Source organism: Chironomus tepperi, unplaced genomic scaffold (assembly GCF_022539635.2).
Source record: "Chironomus tepperi strain 1889 unplaced genomic scaffold, CSIRO-AGI_Ctep_v1 contig_170, whole genome shotgun sequence".
NCBI lineage: Eukaryota > Metazoa > Arthropoda > Insecta > Diptera > Chironomidae > Chironomus > Chironomus tepperi.
This window is the reverse complement of record NW_027226292.1, coordinates 560,268-578,987: the sequence shown is the minus strand read 5'-3', so window position 1 is coordinate 578,987 and position 18,720 is coordinate 560,268. Positions and strand designations below refer to the sequence as shown.

General features: G+C 29.1%; 4 protein-coding genes across 5 annotated transcripts; 3 read left to right on the top strand and 1 right to left on the bottom strand.

The window, feature by feature from the left end:
* Window positions 1-52: 52 nt before the first annotated feature.
* TTLL15 (tubulin tyrosine ligase-like 15) lies at window positions 53-1,991 on the bottom strand. Its single transcript, XM_070638007.1, has 2 exons — window positions 1,842-1,991; window positions 53-1,778 (listed from the first exon to the last, which is right to left on the bottom strand). The coding sequence occupies exons 1-2, from the start codon at window positions 1,884-1,886 to the stop codon at window positions 201-203; spliced, it is 1,623 nt and encodes a 540-aa protein (XP_070494108.1). The 5' UTR covers window positions 1,887-1,991; the 3' UTR covers window positions 53-200.
* A 429-nt stretch (window positions 1,992-2,420) lies between these two features.
* On the top strand, window positions 2,421-3,507 carry Dph5 (diphthine methyl ester synthase). The gene is made up of 2 exons (XM_070638093.1): window positions 2,421-2,665; window positions 2,725-3,507. The coding sequence occupies exons 1-2, from the start codon at window positions 2,531-2,533 to the stop codon at window positions 3,418-3,420; spliced, it is 831 nt and encodes a 276-aa protein (XP_070494194.1). The 5' UTR covers window positions 2,421-2,530; the 3' UTR covers window positions 3,421-3,507.
* Window positions 3,454-6,074, top strand: LOC139088796 (ATP-dependent DNA helicase Q1-like). Its single transcript, XM_070638092.1, has 2 exons — window positions 3,454-3,723; window positions 3,788-6,074. Exons 1-2 carry the CDS (start codon window positions 3,549-3,551, stop codon window positions 6,010-6,012), a joined length of 2,400 nt encoding a protein of 799 aa, XP_070494193.1. The 5' UTR covers window positions 3,454-3,548; the 3' UTR covers window positions 6,013-6,074.
* A 238-nt stretch (window positions 6,075-6,312) lies between these two features.
* Window positions 6,313-8,138, top strand: LOC139088716 (aprataxin and PNK-like factor). 2 transcript variants are annotated; one of them, XM_070637980.1, is made up of 4 exons: window positions 6,313-6,490; window positions 6,559-7,543; window positions 7,604-7,681; window positions 7,750-8,138. In XM_070637980.1, the coding sequence occupies exons 1-4, from the start codon at window positions 6,395-6,397 to the stop codon at window positions 8,016-8,018; spliced, it is 1,428 nt and encodes a 475-aa protein (XP_070494081.1). In that variant the 5' UTR covers window positions 6,313-6,394; the 3' UTR covers window positions 8,019-8,138. The 2 variants fall into 2 exon arrangements, with proteins under 2 accessions (XP_070494081.1, XP_070494080.1); XM_070637979.1 differs by having other exon boundaries at window positions 7,747-8,138.
* The last annotated feature ends 10,582 nt before the right edge of the window (window positions 8,139-18,720 follow it).

Here is an 18,720-nt window from a genome sequence, read left to right as displayed (position 1 = left end):
TAAAATTTTTGTGTATTTTTTTAATATTTATTTAAGTTCAAAGCTAGGTATTTCAGGTATTTTCAGCTTAATAATTTACTAATATATTAAACAATGAACTTTTTTTCTATCGTGGAATTTTTATTTCAAAAAATTTTAATACTGACAAAAGTTTACACCTGATTGTTTCTTCTAGTTCCATAATGAAATGAGAATTCAATTTATTGACACCAACTTTGATCATTTATGCACTTTTGATGGAACCATTTTGTAATAAGCTGATTACTCGATGATAATTCTCTGAAAAATTTAGTGTCTATTGGTAATTTTGAATCATTTATAGGAACAGGAAATATTCGCTTCGTATTTCCTTTGTTAACATGCTCTCGGTAAGCACGATGTAGCTCTAAAATTTCATTTTGAGAAAGACAAGGTTTACACAAATGACATTCAACAGGTGAGCAAGATTCTGAGCATGGCAACTGAGAACATACTGCTCCATTTACCATAATATTTTTATCCGAAGATAATATTGCATCAGTTTCAGCGTCAAATTTTTTGAAAGACTCTCGATGTAAGTAACTTCCAACTCCAACTAAATTCAGCATGTTATAAATTACTTGTTCGTAAAGAAGCGAATTCTGTTTAAAATGAGCAGACGATAAATTTGGACTCATGTTTGCCTCAAGTAAATGAACATTCATTTCTGAATCAATAATCAGATCAAATCGAGCCATTTCGAAAAAATTTTGTTTGTATTTATAACGGTGCAGAGCATTTTTTAGCAAAGGTTGTTTTGTCAAAATTGATAAACGAATTGCATCTTCAACTTGATCCCAAATTATTTGAGGATCTTTTTCAAATTGAGTTCTTACATAAGTATCAAAAGATTCTTTCATTCCATAGCCCAAACCGTTGTAATATTTCGCTAACGAAGGAACTTTCCATGTAGGTAAATAATCATCACCGACGATGTATTTGTCGAGAACATTCGGATCAAATGGAATATACTTTTGTGGGCAGTAACGAAATAATATATCACCATAATAAATATAAACTCTCAAGGGATCAATGCTAGTAATAATTGTGTAAACTCCAATGTCGAATTTGTGTCCGTCAATCAAAAGAGGATTTTTAATGTATTCTTGAATAAACGTTTCGTTGTCATTAAAATTTATCTCGCTTAGTTTCTGAATTTTTATATGGCGATGTTGGTGATGCTTTACAACAAATAATTTTTCTGTATTTTCAGCATATTTTTTAAATTTTTCTGTCTCTTCAGGTAATCTAAATGCTTTTGGTACATATTTCATATCTGTTGTTGCTAAATCAATTTTATTTGTCAAAAATCCACAACCAGGAAAATGGTTGACTTTTTGATGTGCCTTAAATTCAAGAATTCTTGAACGAAGTTTATTAAATGGATAATCATGTGCCCATAATAAATCAGCAGTGTCACTTTCTAATTCGGAAACTCGTTCCATGCCAAGTTTATTAAATATTTTTATCAGGTGAACCCATTGACCGTCACCTCCTTTGCCATATATCCAATATGTCGGTTTTCGTACTGCGTGAACTTTTGGACATTCCAAATGACATTTTGTTGAAGGCTTAAAATAACTCTTCAATTCTTCGTACGGTAAAATTTGAGTAATTGTAATGCTTGTCAAAATTGTTATGAAGAAAAATAAAAATTGGCCTTTAGTAGTTCTTAGATCAAAAAATGAATTTTCTTGCGAGCAATCTAGCGAATTGATTCTGTCGCGTGGCTTGATGATTTTATCGTCACAATCATTTTCCTATAATATGATCAAAAATAGATAGGTCATTAAATTCAATTCTCACTTATTTGCGATATTTACCTGATCATCTTTGTTCTTCTTATCTTCTTTATTCTTTTTCAACATTGTTCAAGTGGCGGCAAATTGATTTTATTGCAATTGAGACTATAAAATCATTTCTTGATTCAGATATGGTGTAAAATTAAAATTTCACCCTGATTTTTGATGAGATTCTTCAAGAATGGAAATAAAGAATGATCATCATTGGAAAGTTGTAAGATGTTGAGGTCATTGACATCGAAAAATCGTGATACTTCTTTTATTACATACAAGATGTTAATTCATTATTTGTCCGATTTTTTTTATTTTACTTAAGCTTTAAACATGGCAAACCTAGAAGATCCTAACATGTTAATCCTTAATTCTTTAAATATCCTCGAAATAAAATCTGTTAAAATTACTTGTAATGTCTAGTCACCCGAGTCTTATTGGAATTATGGAAATGTGAAGATTGTGTTTTGTACTGTATTTGCCTGTATTCCCTTATATTAAATTAAAAAGTACTTAATCGTTATCTCAAACGATGATATAAAAGTAAGGGTGCACTTTTATATAATAAAACTTAAAACACAGTTAGCAACTAATTTTTTTGGAATAAAATGTTACTAACGTGGAAGTTCAATGTTTCATTTGTTAATTTGCTATTACAGATCCAGAATATAATTTTCTTGTAAAATAAATTAAATTTGATTATTGTCTAAACATAAAAAATGCTTTATGTAATAGGACTTGGTTTAGGTGATGCAAAAGATATCACTGTGAAAGGATTAGAGATTCTGAAACGATGTGAATTGGTCTATTTAGAATCGTATACTTCGATTTTAACATGCGGAAAGGAAGAAATGGTAAACAAAACAATAATATTATTCACAAAAAATGTTTAATTAAGATTATTATTTTTTAGGAAAAGTTTTATGAAAAGGAAATTATTGTTGCTGATCGAGACTTTGTAGAGCAGGAAGCTGATATAATGTTGAACAATGCTGAAACAAAAGAAGTTGCTTTTTTGGTCGTCGGAGATCCATTTTCAGCAACAACACACACTGATCTTATTTTGAGAGCCAAGGAAAGAGGAATTAAATTTCAAATCATTCATAATGCGAGTATAATGAATGCAGTTGGATCTTGCGGTTTACAATTATATCATTTTGGTGAAACGATATCCATTCCTTTTTGGACAGATTCTTGGAAACCAGAAAGTTTTTACGAAAAAATCAAAGCAAACCGTTTACACGGTCTTCATACTTTATGTTTACTTGACATTAAAGTCAAGGAACCAACTTTTGAATCAATGACGAAAAAGAAGAAAGAATATATGCCACCAAAATTTATGACCGTCTCAGAAGCAGCAGATCAACTATTACAGATTGTTGAAAAAAAGAAATCGGAAGGAATTCAGGATTTAGCTTACGATGAAAACAGTATATTTGTAGGAGTTGCACGTATTGGTCATGAAAGCCAAAAAATCATTGTATGTTCCTTAGCAGAAATGAAAATTTTTGATTTAGGTCCACCACTTCATTCTTTAGTACTTCCTTCAAACAATTTGCATGAACTTGAGAGAGACTACTTACAGCAATTTTCAGAAAAACCGTTATAAAAAAATTTAAATTTGTTTTAACTTGACGTCACTTTTAAACGCATTTTTGCCGCAAAAATCAGAAAATAAAACAAAATTTTAAAAATATTAAGTTATTTTATTGATTTGAGTTCGTTTAGAACATTTTCATGATGAATGATGATGATAGAATCAAGGAAATCAATGAACGACTAAAGGAAATTGATGGACAGTTAGATAGGTTACGAAATTTGAAATTGAAACTTTTAGCAGAAAAAGAGAAACTTACAGACAAGAAACATTTTGAGAAATCAGAGAAATTATCTAAAACGGAATGGCAAAATGGTAAGGAAGACTCAAATTATGATATTCAATAAATTTACTACATTCTCAACATTTATTTTTTTAGAAACATATTCGTGGTCAGGGAATGTTCGTGAAAAATTAAAAAAAATTTTCAACATTGAAAAGTTTAGATCAATGCAATTGGAAACAATTAATGCAACACTATCAAAACATGATTTGATATATGTAGCACCAACTGGTGGAGGCAAATCTTTGACTTATCAGCTTCCAGCGTTAGTAGATAAAGGAATAACATTGGTTGTCTCACCATTAATTTCATTAATGGAAGATCAACTACATTCGTTAGAAAAAAGAGGAATACCTGCAAAAATGCTCTCAGCTCAGAGTACAAAGGAAGAGACTAAAAAGATTCACACTATTCTAGAAGATCCATCGCTTTCAACTTCTGATCAAATGAAATTATTGTATGTTACCCCGGAAAGAATGAGTAAAAGCAAAAGATTTATGCAAGCATTGCAAAAATGTTATCATAACAGCAAATTGGATAGAATAGCAATTGATGAAATACATTCAGTCTCAGTTTTGGGTCATGACTTTAGACCAGATTACAAGTTTTTAGGAAATATGAAAACACTGTTTCCAAATACTCCACTAATAGGAGTTACAGCAACAGCTTCTCGTAAAGTTTTGATAGATATTCAAAAAATACTTAACATTCGAGGATGCATAATATTCAACTCACCATTTAATAGACCAAATTTATATTATCATGTTATTGACAAGCCATCGGAAAATGAAGCATGTTATGATATGCTAGCTGACCTTTTATCAAATAGATATAAAGGACAATCTGGAATTATTTATACATTTTCAATCAAAGACACTGAAACGCTTACAAGTGAGCTACTTCAAAGAGATATCAAAGTTCGGCCTTATCATGCTCAATTAGAAGCACCACAGAGATCTAGCATTTATCGTCAATGGATGGAAAATAAAATACAAGCTGTTGTAGCAACTATTGCTTTTGGACTTGGAATTGATAAGCAAGATGTTCGATTTGTAATTCATCATACAATGAGTAAATCGATGGAAAACTTTTATCAAGAATCTGGTCGATGTGGACGAGATGGAAAATATGCTGAAAGTATATTAATGTATCGCATGGCGGATATGTTTAAAATTTCATCCATGACGTTTGCAGAAGTAAATGGATTGAAGAATGCATATTCAATGATTAACTATGCGATAAACTCAAAGAGATGTCGACGAGATCAGTTTGCTAAACATTTTACAGATGTTTGGAATGATGAAAATTGCGGAAAAATGTGTGATTGCTGCTTTCATAAGAATGAAATTCGTATAGTAAAACCTCCCGAAATTGATATTATGGAGCACTATCGTTCCTTGTTGAAGATCCTTGATAAAGCAAAATCAACTGATACCAAGTTGACTGCATTAAAACTTATAGATGCCTGGTTTCAAAAAGGAACAAAATCTGCAAGAGTTGATATGCCTGCACCAAATATTGACCGTTTTTATGGAGAGCAAATTTTGGTTTATTTAATAATTAACGATTATCTGAGAGAAGATTTCCATTACACAGCATATTCCACGAATTCCTACATAGTTCAAGGCCCAAAAATTCCTAAAGATAATGATATTGAATTCAGTCCATCTCGAGTCTATGAATTGCCATCTTTACAAAAACTCAAATTATATTTTGATGATATTAGTGAAATAAAACCAACCAGTAGTCGTCGTGAATCATCAAGCAACAATCATCGTCATTTTTCACAAAACAAACGTGAAACTTCTGAAACTCGAAAAAAATATTCAAGCAGTTTTCGCGATGGCTCAAATTATAATAAAATTGAAGGCAGTTATCGTGAAAAATCAAATTTGAATAATAGTAAAGATTACAGAAATAACTTTCCTAGTACATCTCGCGCTTCCTATGATCATCGTGAAAATTTCAAGCACAACAGCTCTTTTTCTTCAAATCATGACAAAAATGAACGATTTGACACAAGAAAATTCAAGTCAAATTCTTCTCGTTCTTCATCTCGTTCGTCTTATGTATCCTCCCGCTCTTCAAGCAATGACCGCAGCTTTTCAAACAGAAGTAGACGAGATGACAACAATTTCAAAACCTATCATTCCAGTAGAAAACGAAGATACAGCAATGAATATTATAATAACCCAAGAAAACAATCTAGGTCATTAAATGCAGAATCGTATACAAAAATATCTTCAACAGTGAAATCGGATGATGAAGATGATGTCATTATAGTAGAACCTAAAAAGCAAACTGCCATTCATATTGATTGAATTATATTTAAATGTAAAATAAAATGGAATAAACTGAAATACAATTTATATTTGAAAATATATTTATGCATCGCGTGGAAGTTTTAACGAATAAAATAAATTTGAATTCATTTGCGCCTTTTTTTTCAACATTTAAACCAGTCGTTTTAAACATTTTTTTTGTTAAGACACATTAAATAAATTTAAAAAAATGTTATCAATAGTTAGTTAATTCAGACTAAAATCATTGACGTGATTTTTAATACAAAAACATATTAAATAAATTAAAAATTTAATAAAGTGTGGAATTTACAGCATTGTTTGAGAACAACTGGATAAAACGAACATAAACAAAAATATTTTAAAACAAAACTTTGATTAATTTAATAAATGTGAAGTAATAATGGTTGTTAAAATCAGTTTATTTAATAATTCGATGAACCAAAGTATTGTGCTTTCAAATGACGAGATTACAATAATTGGCAGAGGATTTTTTGAGGTAAACTGAGAATTGTTGGATTTTTGTTCAATTTCATAATGTCGCAAAATTATTTTTTTCTAAATTAGTGCCAAGATAAAAGAGTGTCAAAAAAACATGGAGAAATAACTGTGTTAGACTCAACAATCAAGATAAAATCTTGTCATCAAAATCCAATTTTTTACAAAATTAAAAATGATCCAAAGAAAAACGTATTAAGAAAAGACTCAGAAGTTATTTTAGGCGATTCTGATAGGTTTTCTCTCTTGCCTGAAGAGTTTGAATGGACTATAAGAGTTGAACAAGAAAATAAGCAGAATGATAAGCCCACATCGACATTCCGTATTCGTCAAACTGATGAAATAAATGCAAATTTAACACAGTTGTTAAGAGAAGAATATGAAGCGCCAGATTTAGAATTACTTGAAACGCCAGATTTAGAAGGACGTGAAACACCTGATTTAGAAAGAACTCCATCACCAGATAACCTGCGACCACCGGAAGGTTTTCAATATAATCAAGGAAATGCTTTTGTAGTACAGGCAGTTTCATCTTCAAGTCGAAAAAGATCTTTGGATAATTCCGGTGAAACTGAGAATATCGGGATAAAAAAAATTAAGCAAATTTCCTCTGCACAAGTGCCTTCAAGTACTACCTCTGAAAGCGTACAACAAACAACTTCTGATTCATCATATGTGGTGCCTCAATCAAGTGATACAAATAATAGTACTTTATTAATTAATATTAAGCATGATCCTGACAGTACTAATATGAATAAACCACAACAAAATACAAAAGATCAAAATATTTCCACTTCTTCAACGATAAAAACAGAACCAACTGAAAACAATGATCAACAACCATCATCTTCTAATGCAGATGTGAAAGTTGACACAAGTACGGTTAAGAAAGAAGACAATCTTAATAATTCATCATGTCAGCAGCCATCAGTAAGACCAAGTTGTGAATTTGGCATTCGTTGTTATCGTATGACTGACGAACATCGAAGAGAATATGCACATCCCATGGACAATGATTATCGAAGACCTAATTTTCCACCCGCTCCTTTAAATGGTATACTATGCTTTATATTAAGCTTATCAAATGCGATTCATTTTTATTTTTATATATTAGCACCCAGATGTCCTTATTGGGATTCTTGCTACCGACGCAATCCCGAACATTTCCGAGAAATGGCCCATCCTTCATCCGGTAATAAAAAAGATATTTGAATTATTTCAATTGCTGATTATTTTTAATATAATTCTTAAAAAAAGCAGATTCTTACACATCCCAAAGACCCCCACAGATTCATATACAAATAAATCAAGTGGTTCCACCTCCTGCAAATCAATTGCCAAACAGAAACAGAATTCGTAATGTTCAAAATGTTGATGATGATGAAGATGGAATTTTTGATAGTGACAACGACATGTTTAATGATGGAGATGATAGTGATGTCGATCAGGACTACGAAATTGATTATTCACAGTCCACTTTCGATGATGATGAAGACAATGAATATGAAGAAAATAATTTAGAGGAATAAGAAATAACTGATGATTGAAATTCACAGAAAATTATGACACCTATAAAACAGAAATATATTTTTATTACTACATATTAAGAAAAAAGAAGAGTAATAATAAAGTGATAAGAAGCACAAGCATTTTTCACACGTTTTAATCAATCAATATAAAATTCATATTTTATAAGACGTCGTTTGTGTATGATGTCCAATATACAAAACCGAGTTGAAAGTTTCATCTTAATTCTTTTCTTAGATAGACGTCACTTGAAAGCATTGATTTAATACAGGAGATGATATAAAAATACTTTGAATATTTTATGGGTGCCAAGAAATATAATATCATTATAAGTTATAATGAAAGACAAAAGCTTAATTTTTGTCTCAATATACATTAATATATATGGATTCAATAAAATTACGACACACTTATCCACTCTTCACACATTAACACGCATCCTATATTTCTCATCATTACTCTCTCATACATTTATTTTTGGCATCATGGCATCATGACTAATGTCCCAGCGATCAGTAATTGATTAATAAGTCACTTCCAGATCTTAAAAACAAGATCCATATAAAACTTCCACAAATTTAACTTCATCATTCAACGGTTTTTCATAATTTAAACCTTATAACGGTCAAAAAAATTCAAACATTGTTCAGTAAACACTGCTAAAACATCGAAGAACATAGAAAAACACTGTAAAACAATGAAAAAACGTGTTGTTGTTGTTTTTTTTGTTGTTGTTTATGAAAATCAAAAATTGTTAATTATAGCAAATTTGAAACTTTTAAATGTCCGATGCGCCAATAACTTTATGGAACTGATCTTTTATTTTATTAATGCGTGTTGTTGTTGTTTTTTTGTTGTTGTTTATGAAAATCGACAGATTAAGTACCTTTTTGAAAAAAATGATGATCAAATGATAAATTCTTGAAACAAACAAATTATTAATTCCCAATCACGTTTTTCTTAAAAGAATATGAATTATACGTTTATTGGAATACAAGAAACAGAGAGCTGAATGAGATGTGAAGTGCAAAGTAAAGAATTGTGTGATATATCGCTCGTTATGGTATGTTTATGATCGTCTAGAGCCAACAGTTTAGTGTGCTTTATTTTTGATTAATTCTTTTCAACTTTCAATCAATTTTTTATTTTCTGTAATTAAGCATGATCTTGTTTTTACTTGAGAGAATTAAAAAACTGCATGATGCGGCGCATTTTGTCCTAGCTTTTCATGGGTTATAAATTTATGATTTTAAAAATAAATGAACAAAGCGACAAACTAATTTTACTCAAATTTTCATAAAAAGAGTCTTCGATCACTTTATCTCACTTAAAAGCCATAAAGTTTATTTTCTTCATCTTATAGATCATATTTTAAATTATGTGTGTTCATGTACATGTATATATGAACTCTAGATTCACTTAAGAAATAAAGAGATTCAAAACGTTCCCATGACTTCCAAAACTATAATAGTTTAGTTGATCTTTGGTCATTTGCTCCAAATTGGACAGCACTTATCATCATCAAACTTAAATAAACATGGAACAGCATAAAGCAATCACTTGACATAAAGCATTTTAAAATTCCATTTTTCAATGAATATTGTTTTCGTTTATTTATTCTTCCTTCTTAGTTCTTCACTGCTCGATCCATCTTCATATAATCATTCTAAATACTTTGTTGTACATTACGTGATCGCTGCGAAGACCAATGCCTTCAAGAAGTATTGTTTTTGATCTTTTTTTTTTTTAAAAATGAAAAGCTAGAAACTCAAAAGACAAAAGGAACAATACATTTTAAAGATAAAAACGCGATTATAATAAATTGCTTCTCGCTCCAAAAGTAAAGTTGCTCTTCTCTTCCTCCAAATGATTACATTAATGGACGTTGATATATTGATTTCACTTTCCAGCAACGGTTGTTCATTTAAATGTGACCCTACATGTGAGCTTTCTTGATGATATCAAAACATGTTCATCTGATAACATCCATTATTCTCTTTTTATATTCATCTTTCATCTTGAATATTGATTAGATCAAGATTAGACATTTTTTTTGAATAATAATTTGAATAAAAGTGTTTGTTGCTAAATTTCATTGCATATACCATGATTGGTGGACTTATGCAAAAATGTTACTTTTCATCTGTAAGAAATTGCAAATTCAGATCAAAATGTGAAACACTTAAACAAAATCTTAAATTTTTAAGTTAGGCATATACATACATGTTACTTGAATGATCTGTAGATCTATAGTTTTGAGCAAAAAAGTAAGCATAATGATTTTTTGTTACTCGGAGAAAATTCAATAAGTAAACGAAAAACAAAAGATTTGATTGAGTGGATAAAAGATGAACGTGTACGAAGGTGTGGTAATTTGAATGTGCTAACAAATCTTAATAAATCAAGTCAAATTCTGATCACCATCAATTCTCTTAGATATTTCATATTAAATGATGTGATAGACATAAATATATATAGATGAATAGCTGACGTATTGTTATAAAAATTGAATTATTAGAAAGAATTCTGTTGAAATTAGATCATTTTGAAACACTTTATGTATTTATAGAAATAATTGATGAATCACGTTGGAATTCTTTTAAAATAAAAAGTGGTCTTTAACAAATTGTTCTTGCCTCTTGAGAAATTAAATGGAAACACTTTGACTATATATGTAGTAAATTTATATTCGTGTGATTCAACAATCTAAAGTGATGTCAAGTGTTTATCTTCGTTGAAAAAAAATATTCATCGTGCTGATGCCTTTTTAAAAGCGAGAAGATGTGCTAATTGTAAATTTTTCTGATGATTGCATGCTATAAAGATTTTTTTTAATTAATCGTATTTTATATTAACATGGCACATGTTATTATTATTTTTTTTAAAAGGATTTTGATAAATATTTACAAAAAAATGTCTCTTCTTTCACAAAATCATCATTTCATATTGAATTTATTGAAAATAAAAGAAGACCAAACAACAACAGACAAAAAATATGTCAAACGTAAAGTAATAAAAATTTAATAATGAGAAAACCTTTGGTGGTAATATCAGCTATAAAAAACTAACAACTATTTATTTAAATGAGTCCACTATATTCACCCATCTATCTATCTAATTTAGTATCGAATATCGATCAATAAGTTTATGCGCTTTATGATATTCTCCGTCGTCCATTGACATGATCTCTATTGTGTGTGACATTATTACACAAAAAAAAACTTTTATTACTCAAACGCTAAACACGTTAAGGTATCGAATTTCATCGTTCTTTCTTCGTCTTTGTGCTTATGAAAAATATTTTTATGACTTTTTGAGTGGATATTGAGATACTAACAATGGAAGAAACATGATTATTCTACGATAAGAATGATTTTTATGGCATTAAATTGCTGATATAATTTTCAAACTCAACAGTTTCTATTGATTTGTATTCCAAATGCCAATAAATAAATTTTTAGTGCATTTTGTCTATTAGCTAATTTTTAATGTGTGATGGCTTTTACTTTTTTCAGGAAAATACCTTTCTGTAGTCAATAACTTTTTAGTTTTAATATGTTGCTATTAAAACTTCTATTTTTATGAGTTAAGCTTAGTCACAAATGTATTTTATTCAATTTTAAATGCAATTTAAGTATTCAATCATCATCATTTTAATCAGACAGATAAGAGACTTAAATGCTATAAAATTATTAATGAAATATAAAAATAATAGCGGAATTTAGCTCATAAAACTTTAAAAAGTCGTAAAAATATAACTTTAGGACAATCACCGAAAAAAGGCACCGAAATCTCACATAAAATTTACTTTTATTGACTATAAATCTACTAAGCACGGACTGTGAAACTTGTTAATATCGTTTTCAGACAAGAAAAGCTTTAATTTCTTCGCCAAAGAAGCTATAAAAATTATAAAAGAAATTTTTATTAGCATTTAATTAGCTGTTCCACTTGATTTGTGCGTTATGACAGCTCACTAATTGATTCAAAATTTAATGGGGGGCATTTTCTTATTCTTTCCATTTATAGTGTGTATTAATGAACGTCAATATCCACACGTTTTATGATAAACTTCTTGATATAGATTATCATTATACCTTATTCCATACCACAATCTTTGTCAAGTTCAAATTGCTTTTTACCTACTTCACAAATAAATTGTTGATTTAGAAACAACAATAACTTCATGTGTGTAATTCACATGGAGAGAACAATTGTTAAGTATCTAAATTGTCGACTGGTTTCTCATTCAAATCATGTTGTATTGCATAATCGTCAAACTTCAACTTGTAGCGCGCGGGAAACCTAGAAAAAAAGATTATTGTAACGAAACGGAATAAGAACTCATGTGTGAAGGTCACGGGAAATTTTTTTTTACTTTGCACATTATTTGCAGACAACAAGGTTTTTTCGTAGCCGAAATTGCATGACTTTTTATTACTTAAACAATATTTGCTCACCCATATAATATGTCTATGATTATAAAACTATTGTCAGGCTGCATATCTTACGTAACTGTCCCATATTATAATTCTCTTCTATCTTTAAACATTCTTCATTTCTATTCATTATTGTATTGCTATTGATGAACTAATTAAGTAATAAAAATGATTGTAAAGACATTTTCGGCAAAAGCAAAACAAAACGCCCAGATTTTCATCTCCGTATTAAACCTATGCAAAAAAAATATTTACCTAAATTTTATTGAACTTTAATTTTTTACCGTCAGGACTTAAAAAATATGCCTTTTAAAAAATTACTGTCTCATGTTTTTTTTGGCATAGCCGTAAAATTTTTTAGGAGCTATAAAAATTGCATCAATTTGCAACAAATACAAACATAATTGAAGATGTATATTCCAGTATTGCACATCATCACGTTGGAAGTGAATGCAAAGAAGAAATGTTAAAATTCAGGTAGGAGTTGGCAGCATTTGCAATGCTCCGATTCGTTGATCCATTTCCCCTACTTTTGCTTCTCTTGTTTCTTTGCATTACTTTATATTTATTCTTTTGGACCAGAAAACGGAAACATGATACAGATTTAACTGGCATATTTATTTGATGAATATATCACGCTGTCTATATATCCCTGCGCTGTGAAGATTAAAAATGAATTTAAATGAAACGATATTCAGGATCAACATTGAATCTTATTTAAATCCAGAAATTTTATCAATTCATTTATATAAAATATGTATATTTTTTTAAAAGAAAATGACAATATTTTTCCAATTTAATATAGAATGTAGATGTTCTATATTCTGAGCTTCCAGGTATGAATTTAATATTAAATTTATAACTGATTTTTTTTGGTTAGTTTCCTCCTTTATGCATTCACATTGGGTGACACAGGATGACTATATGTCTAACATAGGGTGACTTTATGTCAAAAGGACATAATTTAATATTTTTAGTTTCTATAGCTTTTCTTTTTGTTAAATTAATTCAATAATTCATACTAACAATTTTATATTTAGTTATACCTGGTTAGCCTGATTGATCCATTGTGTTCATAAATTTTAATTAATTATATGTCTAACCCTTTGAATTTGATGCTGATTAAGATAATAGTGCATCTGTTGTGTCATAAAAATCATAACTTTCATATAAACGATCTTGTAGTTCGTTTAATGAATCATGAAATATTTCAATGGTAAAGAAAAGTCTGAGAGAAAATATTTAGAATAAAATTAACATAAATGGGCAACAGGTGATCTACATAATCAGTTTAACTTACATGTAATAAAGAATAATTGGAATAGATAGGCATAAAATGAATTTTAATTAAAACCATATCGTTGAAAAGAAGGTATAACAGCTATCAATAAATGAATCATATCATGGTCATAAGTAATGTGTATCTCACGAGATCTTTAGAAAAATAAACATTTATGATGGGAAGGAAGACAAGTGAACGCCTCTCAATTTTCTTCTTTAAATTGAATTAATATCTTTTTTCTCCTTTTTCATTAGCTTTTGCATTAAGTATTGAGTTAAATACTCCCATTTTGTCTTATTTACCATTGCTGTTTCATTTAAAATACCTACATACCTAAAATATTTTTTCATATTTATCCATCCGGGACACCGTGAAGGACTCTCCTAATTTGTGTCGCTCGGGCATCATATTCGGTCTCTATCGATCTTTTAGAGTTTCGTAAAGAATTAGAGGTAAATTGTAAATTTAATTTCATTTCGTTGCCTTGTGTACATTAAACATATCATATTCTGATATTAGATCACATTTTACACGGTTTCAATATTGTTTTAGTTTCATATTCTTTCTCTTCTCTTCTTCATTTTTTTTTCAGACATGCCTTAAAGATGTTGAACGTTTTTATCATAGACAATATATCAAACATCATTAAATAAAAATTTTCTTCTTCTTCCTCTTTAAAATGAAGCGCAATATCGATTATTCAATTTATTTTAGGTTGATAAAAATTAAATTAAAGGAACTTCCAAAACACATTTTAAGTTTGAATTTCTTCTTATCATTTCTATAAAAAAAAACAAGTACCTACTTACTGATCTTGAATTTCATTATTTAGAATAATTTATTGAAAAACTATACAGTTTTGGTTTTGGATTAAAGAATGGAAAGAGAAAAAAGGGCGGATGGTTTCAATTTCGTGACTTTTAATCTTTGTAACCTCTCTTCTCTCTCTAATATTGCATTCATGTGGAAACTAGATAACAATCTCCAATAATCAAACATTATAAAATATTACACAATTTGTGAGATTTGCAGTCTATCGCAGTATGGATTTGAAAATAATTGGTAACTGAAAAATTGCAAAATACCTGATTGAAAATGTATTCGAAAAATCTAAAGACTGTCAAAATTGATATACTTTAGAAAACATCATTCACGATTCTTTCATAAAATTTTAGAAATTCAATAGAAAAGACAGAAAAGACAAAATAAGAAGGAATAACTCACTTTAAAGAATTCGCGTTCGTACGTATGTATGTGAAAAAGTTCATGAACTGAAAACAATATTAATTAATTTATCGATACATATTTTTTGTTTAATGCTAAGGAACTAAAAGTTAAAATTATTATTGAGATCATGAAGGTACGTTTATGATTTGTATATTGTTGTTAGCTTTTTCTTGACTTTATTGCCACACCACGTCTGCTCCGTCTCTATCAACATACTATATTGTATGCTGAATTCGAATAAGCGAAATGGGATTATGGATTGTGAAAAGAACAACATATAAATTATTACGGACAATAACTTCGCTTTAGTTTTTAATATTATATTTTTCCTTCAAATTATCTTTCATTTCTTTTCAATTCTATTTTCATGATAGAGATCTTTCTCTTAAGGTTGAACGTATGTATGTTACATGCTTATGTGGAGAGCGAGAAAGCTAATAGCATGTGTGCCTTATGATGACATGAGTCTGAGAACTGCTCAATCTAATTTCTTAGGAAGCAGCAGGCGGTCAACGAAAATTAGTTAAACGATGTAGAATGTGAGATTGAACTAGCACGCGGTTATTTTCTGTGTAATGATTTTAATTACTACACAACATGAAATAATTTAATAGTTCACATTTATAATTTAAGTACGAGAAATTAACAAGAGAAATTAAGCTTGGCATTTCATATTGTTCCTTTAAATTTTATTATTTTTATCATAAAATTACACGAAATTTTGCGAACATTGAACATTTTTTTGTAAAAAAGATGAATTTAGATTGAGCCCAATTGTTTTAAAAAATAGCGCATCGCAATATTTATTTATTCACATGACTTGTCCGTTTCCATCTTTTCACATTTCTTTTGATGCGTATTGCTTTGAGCATGATGCTCATAAGACTAAAGAAGAAGTAACGAAACAGCCACACAATACATTAAAATAATAATAATAAGATTATTAATAATAGTAAAGCAAAGCAGTTCCCATGAAAGTGATGATTGAGGAAACAGATAGTTTTCTTTTGACGATAATTTACTAAAAATGAAATGAAAGCATGGAAATTTGTTTGAGTCTTACCAAGTCTTAATTGCAATTTAATTATCGATTTATCGCAATTAATCATCCATTTCATCACACACCGCAACATGAAAGACTTGAAAATCAAAACAATCAAAATTATCTCAATTTTGTTGTGTGCTTCATTAACTTTATTTTAACACTCGTATATCCATCTCAATGAAACAAATGATTTCAAATTAGAGTACTCAGTAGTAGCGTAAGTAAATGATAGAGTAAAAACAGTGAGAAGCATCAAGTAATAGTAAAAGAGTGAGTGAGAAACAAATAAGGCAATCATAATCATTTGAGCCAACTGTGCGCTTAAATTAAACACATGTTAGCGAAAAATAAATTCACGGCTTAAGGCGATCACAAACTGTGCGTATAAAAAACAGAGTTGTATATATGTGCTGATGTATACTGTACAAGATATCAAGTTTCATTTGCAATATTTAACAAAGCGCAACTCTGCTGTGGCTATATTGCATTGAATGAACGAAAATGTTATGATGAAATGGTTCATTAAGATGAACATAAAATATTTAGGTAGCAATATCTTTCGTCGCTAGATCATTTTTTTCATCAGTTTCTCTCTTCATTAACAAAATAAATGTAGTAGCAAAAGCGCGGTTTTAATGGATCTAATTTAATGACTAAATTACAATCATTAAGTGGCGAGAGTTTTTAGCAATAAATTTGAGGTTACCCCATCATAATCTCAATAATAATGATGTATTAATGTCATTATTACTTGCTACGATAATTTATTAACAACTTTTAGTTACAACTTTTATTTTAAGCACCGATATTCAATCTTTAATTGACTTTTTCAGACTTTCGAATGTAATCAGTGTGGGATTTGATTTAAATCAATTAACGAAGTTAGCTTACATATTTGAGTTTAATCATGCTTATCGATTAAAACATTAATTCCTTCGTCCATGTTTTCTGCAGATAATATTATCTGCTTCTTCGGATTTACAAGAATGAAAAAAACTATGTATAGACGTTTATTTTTTAACATTCCAAGAGGATTTATAGAAGTAGAGCATAAAGTGCACATTTATAATTTCTGAGATTGTGTATAGCGGACGCTCACTAACTGTAGCCACTTCGTTCGGAAATTCCGTGCAAATAAGTTTTTTTTTTTAATCATATAAGACAGTCTTTAAGAATTCCATAGGTGTCACCCATTGCTAACATTAATTTTCATAAGGTGATAGGAAATATGGACAAAAACTTTTCACAATATGTGTGCATCTACGATTGAAAAATTGTTTTTATTGAAACATAAATCTCACGATTATGAAATCGTGAGTGATTTTAAATTATGCCGTAAACAAATTAAATTCTCATCATCTTCATTATAATTATTTGAGTATGATGCTTCACCTGTGGAGTTTTTTTTTATTATTTCGAGCGATATATTTCACAAATCATCATCTTCATCATAATCGTCAATAGTTTTTTAACATCGTGATTTTACAAGCATAATGATTTATTAGACGTTTTAAGGCTAGAGCACCGTCACTTCGGGCGGAAATTTTTTCATTTCATTTATTGTTATTGGTATGAAGTTGAAAATGAATATGGTATTGAAATTTAATTATCGACGTGTTGTTATTATTGAATATTCAATTATAACGGAAACATCAAAATTGAAAGATCTGCATGGCATTTCATAGATCAAAACTGTTCAACACAACTAATAAAGGATTAAATGGAATTAATAAATCAATAATTTTCAGTTGGAACAATATTTTCACGATTGTACAAGCAGAAAAGAGGCAATAATTTAGTGATCTTAGAGAATGCCTAATTATATTAGATTACTTTTCTGCTGGTCCAGTCATCTTATTTAGTGTGTGTTAATTGACTACTAAACTTATGGCTAACGAGTTCACTTAATCATGCAATTCTAGTGTTAAGAATCGAAAGTCTTCATTGACAAACATTCAAAAATCTATATTTTTTTAGTAGATTGAAAAACCACGATCATTTTTAATAATATAATTAATGATGTGTAAATAAGTATTGATTTTGTAGTTCATTCTAATTTCACTGAGTTAACAATACTCGGCGTAATTATTATTCGAATCGTTTACATTTTTATTCAAATTTCTGGTAAAATTTTGTGTTTTTAATCGAGTGAAACATTAAAATGCCTTAAATGGTCATCTACAGACAGTTGTAAACTTGTACTGAAATTAAACAAGAACTGTAATAAGATCCATAATTAGTGAATTTAATACGTTCATGACCTCCTAATACCTGTTGGAATATCACTAATTTCTTCCGTTTTACTTAAAACACATAAATTCTAATAGGTGAGGAAAGGTGACCAAATTATTAGAGCTCATTAAAATGTATTGCATTACTTGTTGATTCTTAAATAATGATTGAAATTACTGCAGGAAAAATGTATAAAATTAAATAGATGACAAAGCACATAAATACGTTTGTTTGGGAAATAACATATATGCCACTTTTCACTGCTGATCTGGAAACAATTGAAACAATTTTGAAAAGAATAAACACGTCTTAGAATTATAATTTATATTCATGGTTCACATGTCAAATCTAATTTATTTACTTAATGACAAAAATTGTTTTATGAAATTAATTTTTTTTTACCAAAAAACACCAAGAATAAGTGTTGTTGCTGCAAATTACAATTTTTTCGGCCAAACTACTAACTGAAAAATTTCTCT